This window comes from Phyllobates terribilis, unplaced genomic scaffold (assembly GCF_046119375.1).
Source record: "Phyllobates terribilis strain yellow unplaced genomic scaffold, ASM4611937v1 Scaffold_3__8_contigs__length_932513732, whole genome shotgun sequence".
Lineage (NCBI taxonomy): Eukaryota > Metazoa > Chordata > Amphibia > Anura > Dendrobatidae > Phyllobates > Phyllobates terribilis.
This window is the reverse complement of record NW_027362763.1, coordinates 923,773,586-923,785,675: the sequence shown is the minus strand read 5'-3', so window position 1 is coordinate 923,785,675 and position 12,090 is coordinate 923,773,586. Positions and strand designations below refer to the sequence as shown.

The following is a 12,090-nucleotide window of genomic DNA, read 5'->3' as shown; positions in this document are numbered from 1 at the left end:
AGGGAACTGAGGAGATTTCGCCTCGGCTTGCTTTGAGTTACGTTTATATAATGCCTCAAATGAAACTTCTTTGAAAATTAATAAAAATGTTATTAGTACTTCCACAAGTTATATGTAATTGGATTGACTATTGTTACTATGTTCAAATATTTGTTCATCTAATAATGCTGGTTTTGCAGAGCCAAGATGTATAAATAACTCATGTTTAATGCTTGTTAAGGTCGGGGGGTGGAGATCTGTGTTTCTAGAATGTTTGTCTGGTTGTTGTTGTTCTTTTTATTTTTACCTTTGTGAAAATCTTTATAAAAATTAATAAGAAACATCTGATTTAAATAAAAAATACTGCTAGGACTTTGTTATAAGTTTCCAAGTATAATGGAAGTGGCAGAAAATATGCTCATAAAGTAAATAGATGAGGCAGCAAATTAGTAATTATAACGGGGGACTTCAACTATCCTGATATTAATTAGGGAGCAAAAACCTGACAATAATGACAATAATCACAATGTCTGCGATTAACAAGCTATTAGATTATTTTCATATAATTTCCATGTATTTTGGTGTTTTGATAGCGAAAAAAATATTGAAAAAAATTGGAAACGTCAGGACTTGCCACAAACCTATAGGTTCTTCTGCAAACTCTGGTGTGAATCATCAACAGGCAGCTTATTTTCTTTCTCTGTTAACATCAATAGGAACTGCGTGATTGGCTGGTGGCAGTCAGGGGGTTAGTGACATAATGAAAGGTTCTTATGCTTTCAAGAAACTTGCATTGGAATTTCATTCATCAACCATGTTTCTTCAAATCAGCGTTATGGCTTTGCGAAAGTGTAATAATTCGCCTGACGGATTCTGTTTCATTTGTGGTGAATATACAGTGTTGAATCAACAGCTGAATATTACAGACTTTGTGGAAAAAGTATACTTCACATACATCCGGCTAAAACTTGGAGATCAAGATAAAGTTTGGGCGCCTCATAAAGTGTGCAAATGGTGTGTTAAGGAGCTTCGAAATTGGCTCAAGGGTAATAAAAAAGCTTTCTGTTATGGGATTCCTATGGTATGGCAAGAGCAAAGGAACTATAGTGACGCCTGTTACTTTTGTTCAAGCAATATGAAAGGGTGTAATTCCAAATGGAAGCATTCCATTTCAAACCCCAATCTTCACTCAGCATTTCGACCCATCCCCCATGGCACAGATATACCAGTACCAAAGGCCCCTGCTACCTTGGAAGAGATACCTAGCTCCGATGAAGGTGGAATCATACCTGGACCAGATGACGAATCAATTTTGACTTTGAAGATTATACAAGACCAAATTTTTTTTCCCAGGAGTAGATGAAGGATTTAGTAAGAGACTTGAATCTTCCCAAAGATGCCGCTGAGTTACTCGGATCAAGGCTCAAAAACAAAAATTTAGTGTTACCATGAGTGTCTTTTTCATGGTTCAGAAATCGTGAAAAGGAGTTCGTTCCTTACTTTGTCCAGGAAGACAAGTTGGTTTATTGCATAGACGTCGAAGGTTTGATGGGTCATTTCAAAATCCATTATAATTCTGCGCAATGGTGTCTTTTTATAGACTCTTCAAAAATAAGTTTCAAAGCAGTTTTACTCCACAACGGTGGTTTTTACGCTTCCATCCCTGTAGGTCATTCCGTACACTTGAAGGAAACCTACGAGAACTTGGAATTGGATCTTCGTAAACTTAAATATGAAGAACACGGCTGGCAAGTGTGTGGGGATTTGAAGGTCTTGTGCATGCTGCTTGGGCAACAAGCTGGGCATACCAAATACCCTTGTTTTCTTTGTCTGTGGGACAGTCGAGACCGACAAAATCACTGGACCAAGAAGAGTAGGCATCCGAGGGTGCTCACAGTCGGTGAAAAAAATGTCCTCCGAGAAACTTTGGTACCTCTCTATAAAGTTCTTCTACCACCTCTCCACATAAAATTGGACTTGATGAAGCAATTCGTAAAATCACTTCCAAGAGATGGGGAATGCTTCAAATACTTGGTCATCAAGTTTCCTAGCCTCTCGGAGGCAAAATTGAAGGAAGGTGTGTTCGTCGGACCAGACATTAGAAGGGTTATAGCTGATAAAAATTTTGTCAATACCATGACGGATCCTCAAAAAGAAGGGTGGATTGCATTTAAAGAGGTCATAGAGAAATTTTTAGGCAATAAAAAAGATCCTGACTACAAAAAGATCGTCAGACGAATGCTGAAAGCATTTCAAGCTTTGGGTTGCCTGATGAGTTTGAAAGTGCATTTCCTCCATTCCCACCTTGACTACTTTCCTGAAAATTTGGGAGCTGTGATTGAAGAGCAAGGTGAACGATTCCAACAAGACATTAAAGAGATGGAAAGAAGATGCCAGGGAAAATGGAGCATTACAATGATGACAGACTAATCTTGGATGCTTCAGAGACATTCCAGATGCTACTCACAAGCGTAAATGTACCAAGAGACGCCTCACAGGGAAAAAAAATTGATTTTAGTGAGTGTTAGTGAGCTCATTTAAGTTCCAAAATGATTTTCATGAAAAATTTGTAATAAAAAATTAATTTTATAAGTCTATTTTCATTTATTTCTCTGCATTGCCTTATTTAACACAGTTACCTAAATTGTCAGGAAAAGTGATGTCCTATGACAAAACGGAGGTCATTTTTGGATTCAGTGCACCAAAAAACATAAGGATTACATGGTATAACCAAAACAGCTCTTTAAATTTTATTTTTTGCAGACCAGTGTAATGAAAGATAATTATCCTTCACAAATGGTGCAAGGCACAACAAAAGGAGAGAGCACTTCTAGACCTAATTTTAAATCAATAGGTCAGAGAGAATATTAAATGTACGCCTTTGGGCTCACTTGGGTACTAGTGATCACAAGATAATAAGTTTTCATGTTTTCTTTAGTAAGATGAATAGTAGAGAGATTATAAAGATATTAAACTTCAGGAAGGTGAATCTCCAATGGCTTTGAGATGATCATAGTGCCATAAACTGGGACAATGTCCTTGAAAATAAAAGTACACAAGGCTAGTGGGACACTTTTTTAAGCATCCCAAATAGGACCTGTGTACAATATATACCTGTTATGATCATGTAACACTCTGAAAACTGCAACTGACCCTGCCGGTTCCTGTACAGACTAGAGATCCTGACCCTGCAGTCCCTAGTGGTTCCCGGGTTAGCTGAGATAGCCCTAATCACAGACTAGACAATGGCAACTCAGACCTATGCTGCCTGAAAAGACGTTGAGCGCTTCAGGTTCCTCCTAAAGAACTGAAGGGCAGAGCAGACTGCAAATTATCTACAGAAGGGAAAGTGTGCTGAAATAGAAAAAGATCCCAGAGTGAGTAAAACAAACCAAGAAATATAAGATAAAGGATGTAGTATGTACTGTTAGATAATGTGCCACCAACTGCCTAAAGAGAAACAGAAGATAGATACAGGATAAAGAACATAAATGACAGAGAGATAAACCCTAGCTTGTCTTTCACTGACTGGCTTAAACTACAGCAGCATGGCTGGACATCCAAATAAGACTATCACCAGCAGGAAATACCAGCAGAGGGAAAGTATATAAAGCAGCACCCAAAGGTGAGAGGGCCGACAAATGAGTAAATGAAAACACCTGTTACCATAATAAGACTGGAGCAAGGATAACAGGACTAAACATACAGAAAAAAGGTGAATCTGCCGTCGCTTGGTGGACAGAGAAGCCGACCACAAAGCACAGGCTCAGGGGTGTAAGAGTAATATGAGGAAACAACTATGGCTAAATAGAGTGGTAAGTGGTCCAATAAATGACAAAAAGAAAGCATTTGCGGAATTAAAGAAAGTGGGTAGAGACGAAGCATTAAATAATTATAGACAAACAAAAAAATTGTGTAAAAAGCCAATTAAGGCAGCAAAGATTGAGACAGAAAGGCTCATTGCCAAGGAAAGTAAAAATAATCCAAAAATATTAATCAACTACATAAACAGTAAGAAGCACAAAAATAATAGTGTTGGCCCCCTCACAAATAATCTGGCAGAAATGTTGGAAGAGGACGAAGGAAAGGATAATCTACTAAATGCTTTTTTCTCTACAATATTTACACAAAAAAATTCATAACAGATATGGTCATGATCAGGGACACAATAATTTATCAATTAAATGTCACCCGATTAACCCACCAAGAAGTACGGTGTTACTATGTTGCCTCAAAAAACACTAAAATAATCGGGCCTGGATGGTCCCCTCTGAGAATTGCAGAAATTATGTACTCAGACCATTATTTCTAATAATCAAGGATTCCATAATAATAGGATCTGTACCACAGATCTGGCGCAAAGCAAATATGGTGCCGATTAGCAAAATAGGGACAAAATCTGAGCCTGGAAAATATGGGACCACAAGTTTACTTTTGAACTTGAGGGATTTTTAAGACATGCTAACCTGGAGTATCTCAATAAGGCCACGGCCCCACTATCAGTATTTGGTTAGTATTAGGTCAGTATTCTTTCTCAGGAGTGGGAGCCAAAACCAGGTGAGGAACAATCAGAGAAAAGGTATAATAGAAACAAGTGCACTACTTCTGCATTTATCACCCACTCCTGGTTTTGGCTCCCACTCCTGAGAAAAAATACTGACCTAATACTGTCCAAATACTGATAATGGGACTGTGGCCTAAGACTAAACTTCTGACCCAACATCAACATGAGTTTATGAGGGATCAGTCTTGTGAAACTAATATGATCAGCTTCTATGAGGAGGAAAGTTCCCAACTGGACCAGGGTATGCCATGGATGTTATCTATCTGTACTTTTCAAATGCGTTTTTTATACGGTACCACACAAAATATTGGTACATAAATTGAGAGTAAGGGGACTAAGGGACAATATGTGTAACTGGGTTAACAACTGGCTCAGTGATAGGAAACAAAGGGTGTTTATTAATGGAACACATTCGGATTGGGTCAAATTTAACAGTGGGATACTATAGGGGTCAGTTTGAGCCACCTTGTTTATGATATGTGTATTATTGACCTTGTAGAGGGCATGAAGAGTAGAATTTCAATGTTTGCAGATGATACTAAACAATGCAAGGTAATCAACACATAGAAGGATATCTTAATATTACAGGGGGGTTTAGGTAAGCTGGAGGCTTGGGCAGAGAAATGGCAATTGAAGTTTAATGTATGTCATGCACTTGGGCAGAGAAAGTGAAATACCATATTTTTTGGACCATAAGAAGCACTTTTTTTCCCCAAATTTGGGAGGAAAATGGGGGGTGTGTCTTATGGTCTGAACGTTACTTTACTGGATAGTTGCGCTGGTGGTGCAGCGGGATCGCAGGGCCCTCCGTGCTCTTCCTCATTCAGGAACACGGCGGCAGCAGCAGCAGGAGAAGAAGAGGTGAGATGCTGACAGCGGTGAAGTGGTGAGGCAGAGTGGCTGGGTCCTTGGCATGGCTGGGGCCAGGACCTGTGCCTTGCCGGGGCTGGTGTCGGGCTGTGAGCGTCATCAGGCAGTGAAGCAGAGCACAGAGACCAGCTAGGCAGCGCCCCCAGCCAGGCACCGGCCCCAGCCCCAGTCAGGCACCGGCCCCAGTCAGGCACAGGCCCCAGCCAGGCACAGGCCCCAGCCAGTCACCAGGCCCAGTCCCAGCCCGGTACAGGTCTCAGCCCGGCACAGGCCCCAGCCAGGCACAGGTCCCAGGCCCAGCCAGGCACAGGCCCCAGCCAGGCAAAGGCACAGGCCCCAGCCTGGAACAGGCCCCAGCGAAGCAGAGACCCCAGCCAGGCACAGGCACAGGACCCGGCCAGGCACAGGCCCCGGCCATGCACTGGCCCCAGCCTGACACAGGCCCCAGCCTGGCACAGACCCCCGCCAGGCACAGACCCCAGCCCCAGCTAGGCACAGGTCCCCGGCAAGGCAGAGGCCCCAGCCAGGCATAGGCCCCACAGCATCTCACCTATTCTGCTGCAGCTGCCAGGTTCCTGAGGGAGGGAGCGGAGGGCCCTGCGATCCTGCTTTACCACCACCGCAACTCCCCGCTGCTCGAGCACCGGTTTCTTGCATCCAGGGTCCGTAGCATTCCTCCACTTCCGCCGGCTTCCTGAAGAACCCTGCCTCCTGTGACCTTCGCTCCACTGCCCCCTAGGTATGATACCGTACCTATTCAGACTATAAGATGGACCCCCATCTTATAAAAAATAATTTTTTTCCTATTTTCCACAAATTTTGGGGTGCGTCTTATGGTCCAGTGCGTCTTATAGTCCGAAAAATACATTATATAATTATTTGCTAAATAGCAAAATAGTAAAACACTGGGTGAAACTGTCACTGTGAAAAACTAAACTTTAGGGACCAGTGCCAGGCAGTTGCTGTCAATGCAAATAAAATTATGAAATGCATTAAAACAAACATAGTTGCTCATGGCAAGAATATTATTTTGCCTTTATAGAAGTCACTAGTGCGGCCACACAAGATTAATTACAGGCTTCAGTGTATAAGAAGGAGAAAGCTGAACTAGAGCGGCTGCATAACACTAGAAGTCCCAGAAATTTCGAGCTCCCCCCTGAAGTCTCGAAATAGGGTCAAATGACCCTTAGTCCAAACTGACAACTCTGATGGCTCCAATTAGCAATGGTTACAAAAACCTACTGTGGTGCAACAGTAATGCGACAGTAATGGCCTTAATTACAGAACAAAAGACGGTGATTATAGGATGTTAGCTAAAATCCTTCAGGTTATTCGACCCGTCTCTGGGTTCCAAAGGTAGAAATGTTAAATGACCCCTCTCTGGGACTTCTAGTGATAAAAGAGCAACTAAGGTGGACTGCAATAACAAGACAGGTTATCAAGTTAGGTGTTACTCAGTTTGGAAAAACAAAGGCTTAGGGGTGATCTTATTACAATATACAAATATATGAAGGAACAGTACAGAAATCTTTATAATTATCTTTTTACATCTAAACTTGCAACAGTGACAAGGGGGCATTCTCAATGTCTAGAGGAAAGAAAGTTTAATCATAATCACAGATAGCAATTTTTTACTACAAGAGCAGTGAGATTATGGAACTTTCTTCCACATAATGTGGTAATTGTTAATTCACAGCAAAAGATTAAGGAGGGCCTGAATGGCTTTCTTGAAAAATATAACATTTCAGGTTATGGGCACTAGATTTTGTGATGTGATGGGACGTTGATCCAGGGAACTAATCTGATTGCCATATGTGGAGTCGGGAAGGAATTTTTCCCCTAATATTGGGCAATTAGCTTCTGCTTCATGAGGTTTTTGCCTTCCTTTGGAGAAACATGTTAGGCTATAGGTTGAACTCGATGGACTTGTCTGCCTTTAACCTTAATACTATGAAACTATAAGGGTATCCCTAATGCATTTATGTTTTTGATTGGGAAAAAAATAAGAGCGTAAAAGATTCAGAAAAAATACCTTTGTATAGTCTCCAGCCAAGAATCCTTGTTCAAAACCACTCCACATTGTGAGTGGAATAAGCAGAACCTGTCGCTTATCTTTGAGATGCCTGAGCGTTTCCAATATTTTCATCCTAAATGGTTCATTTTTAATGTCCACTTCATCGTCTTTTTTTTTTACATCCATATTATCCAGAAATACAGAAACCAGCAAAACAGCAAGCACTCCACTACCTGAAAATATGTGATAATAAAAAAGTGAAGAGTTTAATGAACATGTTACTCTTGAAGCCTTACCAGTGTGAAAAGATTATTGGTTGGATGGCAGATAAATAAATAATGTTTCCAGTCAGTTTGCAACCACCACCACCCTGTCATCTACATGTCCCAGTCTCAGTAGCCGGGAGTCTGGACCACATTATTATTATTAATTATTAGAGCACCTTACATGTGAAATAGGGTTATACATAGCAAAAACAATTACAATAATCTTGAACAAAAACGTGACGGCGACTGGTAAAGGAGGAGAGAGAACCCTGCCCACGAGGGCTCACAGTCTACAAGGGATGGGTGAGGAAACAGTAGGTGAGGGTAAAGCTGGTAGTGCAGTGGTATGGTGGAGCGAGGGTTACTGCAGGTTGTACACTTGTCGGAAAAGGTGGGTATTCAGGTTCCTTTTGAAAAACCCTGACTCCCCTATGGATCCTATATAGGTCCTGCAACTATCCCTGAGCAGGAAACCTGGCCCTAGCTGACCCTAATGCTAGGCTCTATGTAGGGAAGAGGAGGGGTGAGCAATAGTCAGCCCCACTGCACAAGGGAAACAAAAAAGGAATACACCTAGCATAAAGACGACACCGGGGAAAACAAGGCAACAACCCCCAAAGGAACTCCAAGAAAATTTTATCTGACTACCAGAATTCCAAAAAACTAGCACATGTCAGAATTTAGTCACTCCAAAATCAATATATATAACACTTCACTCACTATAGGCAACACTAGGGGGTATAATGGAGTCTAGACACAATGAAATTTAAAATTACAATTTTTATTGAATCATAATAAAATATTACACAGAAACCATTAAGAAGTTAAGCAGGAAAATTTCAGCTAACCAAGGTTATATACATGGGGCTCAATCCAAAGGTTCACTTATGTGAGAAATAGAGTTGAGGCATGTATTAAATGCCAACAACCTAGCTATTGGTAATCAATGAGTTGTGGTTTTTTGGGACAACAGGTGCTGTCACTATTTAATGAACAGGGAACATAAAGTGCAAATTCCCTATAAAGTGTCAGTGCCAGCAGCATAGAAAATATGGCCTAGATATTCCTATATAGCCTTGATGGGCTTAATAGAAAAGTTGGTAAACAGTGTCAGATCCAATGCGGTTTTATCAAAATAAATTAATCATAGTGAACTACATGAAAAGGGCAATGCCCGCAGCAGAGATTGAACAACTGTAAGCCCAGGGAATATGAATAGCAGTATGTGCTGTCTCTATGTAATAAACAAGGAACATAAAGTGCAAATGCCCTAAAAAGTGTCTGGATATTCCTATATAGTCCTAATAGAGAAGTTAAATTAATCATAGTAAACTACATAAAAAGGCAATGCCCGCAGCAGAGATCTAACACCTATATGCCCAGATGATATCAATATATCTATTACTTAGAACCAGAGAAGGGAGAAAGTGACCCAGTGATCCTGGTGCTGCACCCTGATGACACAGTTTCACCACGCTTCTACCAGAATTCCAAGTCTGAATTGATAAGAACAGTCTATCACCAGGCACTTTCTGGAGAAACTGAGTGTATATAAGGATACAGCAAGGGTTTGGTAATTAGCAGCAGAAGATGAGGATCACCGCTGGGTCCTAATGGTATAATCCCCAAGCAAGGTGAGGATCACCGCTGGGTTCTAGAGAGAGATTGATCATGAAAGGATCAGGAAGATTTTTGCCAGGCCAAATGCAGCGACCTTGTACAGCCGGACCCCATATGACTGTCTGTGAAACCTAACACACCCGTGACAATAAGAAGGGAGTAGAGAAGGAGTTCTTGTGAGGATCGGAGGTTGCGTGTAGGTATGTACCAGAAGAGAAGGTCACAGATGTATGGAGGAGACAGGTTGTGGATGGCTTTGTATGTCAAGGTTAGGGTTTTGAACTGGAGTCTCTGGGCAATGGGGAGCCAGTGAACGGACTGACAGAGAGAAGATGCCAGGGAATAGTGGGTGAAAAGGTTGATTAGTCAGGCAGCAGAGTTTATATTGGAGGGGTGCAAGAGTGTTAGAAGGGAGGCCACAGAGCATGAGGTTGTAGTAGTCGAGGCGGGAGATGATGAGGGAATGCACTAGTGTTTTTGCAGATTATGGTTTGAGGAATGTGCGAATTGGGGAGATTTTTTTTACTTGGAGTCGGCATATTCTTCAGTTGTCCCTCAGCGATCAGTCCTACCCCAGTCCTTGGAACTCAAGCGCAAATATGCAGCCACCCACCCACAGGCCACACTACTAAACTTTAACATTTCTTGACTGCTTGTACTAGAATTTTTGCCTTTTAGGCTCATGGAGGTGGAAGCTTTCCGCAACCTCATGGCGGCTGTCCCTCGGTACTAGGTCCCCAGCCACCACAATTTCTCCAGGCGTGCCTTCCCCACCTTATACAAGCACTGGTCCCAGAACATTACCCTTACTATCACCAACGCAGTTACTGGGAAGGACCACCTTACCACAGACACGTGGACAAGTGCTTGTGGCCAGGGACGGTACATCTCACTGGCGGCACACTGGGTTAATATTGTAGAAGCCGGGACTCAGTCAGACCCTGGGACGGAACACATCCTCCTGACGCAGAGGATTGCGAGCCCTGGGTCAATCAAGCTCCAGCACAATGTTCACAAGGTAGACAGCAGCAGTGGTCAGTCTCATAGACAATGGGCAAACTCCTTCATTATGATAGAGGCCACCATCTCCTTAGCTTGCTGGTTGTCACAAATAATTTGTAGATTCGTGTCAGCTCTGGTTATGCTGTAATTTAAACGTAGTTTTTTCCTTTTGGTCCATCAAGGGTTAATGGTAGTCTCTTGCTGGCAGCCTTTTGTTAGCGGTCAGATGATGTTGGTTGGTGCCAATCCCACCTCCCTTTAAGGTTGTGTGCCCACGATGCGTTTTTTAAGCATTTCCGCAGCGGCAAAAACGCTGCAGAAACGCTTAAAAAATGCATGGTAGAAGGCCTGCCATGTTCCCCAATGATAATCCGCATGTGCTGTGCACATGCTGTGGAACTTTCCGCTGCGGGTTATCATTGCGGAAAAAAACGCAGCACTACCACTTATTTTGCGGAAGCGCTGCGTTTTCGCCACCATTGACTTGCATTGAATCGCTTGGATTCCGCATCACTGCATCTGTAGATGCAGAATCCATGCGTTTCAATGTGCGGATGGTACCCGTGTCTGGAGAAGAGGAGACTCTCCTCCGGACCCGGGTACCAAAGAACCTGTAAAAAAAAGAATAAAATAAAAAATAAATATTATATTTACCTTCTGATAGCCCCCGGTCTCCTTCTGTTCGCTCGCCGACAGCTCGCGGTGAAGGACCTGCGCTGACGTCATAGTCATGTGACTGCAGGTCCTTCGGTGTAGTGCACCGCGAGCTGCCGGCAAGCGAGGACGGAGCGAAGGAAGACTCCGGTGGCCATTGGAAGGTAAGTATAGATTTATTTTTTTATTTTTAACCATTCTTTACGGTCACACTATATAAATCCATGCCAGTTGCATGGATTTATATAGTGTGACCAAGTTGACAAGCACTTTCCAAGTGATGCTAAAATCGCTTGGAAAGCGCTTGTCAACCCGCATGCGGAAATGCATGTGAAGAACGCTTCACATCCGCATGTCCCTGGCAGGAAAAACGCATGTACAATCCGCATGCATTTTTTTCTGCCAGGGAGATGCAGAAACGCTCAGGAAAAAATCCTGAGCATTTCTGCATCGTGGGCACATAGCCTAAATAGCCACATGAGCTATCAGCTGACCGCCGGTTATAGTTCATTCTATGCTGACCTCTTTGAAGGAGCCAGTCTCTGGAGAAGCTGTGGTGTTCATTGCTATTGCAGCGGTGAAGTTTTCTGTTGGAGAGATAAGTGTATTTTATGTTATCTTCCCATTGTTTGTCTTCCTTTCCTTGTGTTGTCCTATTATAATGGTGAGACTTGTGTCTCGCTGGCCTGCGCACTAGCCAGGTTAAGTCCAGGGCCAGGGAGGGCTTAGGCACGTGATCGTTCACGGGGTGAAGCACCCATCTAGGAATGATAGGTGAGCTAGGGACAGACACAGGTTGGTGTCAGGAGGTGTCCCTTCCCTTGTTCCCTACCACTAGGGCCCTCCTTTACACTCTATCTCATGCTACATCTGTGTGTGGTGCTGTCAGCCGGACATCCCCTTGTCGTTCCGTGACACTGGTACTTTTCTGTGGGAATGAGCTTGTCTCCAACCAGCCAGGAATATTTCCAGTGAATTATGGCACGCCATGGTTTGGTACTAGTACCCAGTACCAGAAGCGAAGCCATCCACAATTTCCATCTCTGGAATTTTATTTGGTAGACTGGCTGCCCAAACATTAGTTTCTCACAAAGGAGTTGGAGACACTGAGTGGCAGTAGG

The 12,090-nt window shown here is 42.8% G+C and overlaps 1 protein-coding gene across 4 annotated transcripts in view; it reads right to left on the bottom strand.

The window, feature by feature from the left end:
- Nucleotides 1-12,090, bottom strand: part of LOC141258396 (protein unc-93 homolog A-like) — a 397,098-nt gene that overhangs the window by 42,863 nt on the left and 342,145 nt on the right. For all 4 annotated transcript variants that reach the window (XM_073673394.1, XM_073673397.1, XM_073673396.1 and 1 more), the window contains one exon: nucleotides 7,446-7,660. In XM_073673394.1, the coding sequence (XP_073529495.1) occupies nucleotides 7,446-7,660 (215 nt within the window). The remainder of the gene's footprint in view (nucleotides 1-7,445; nucleotides 7,661-12,090) is intronic.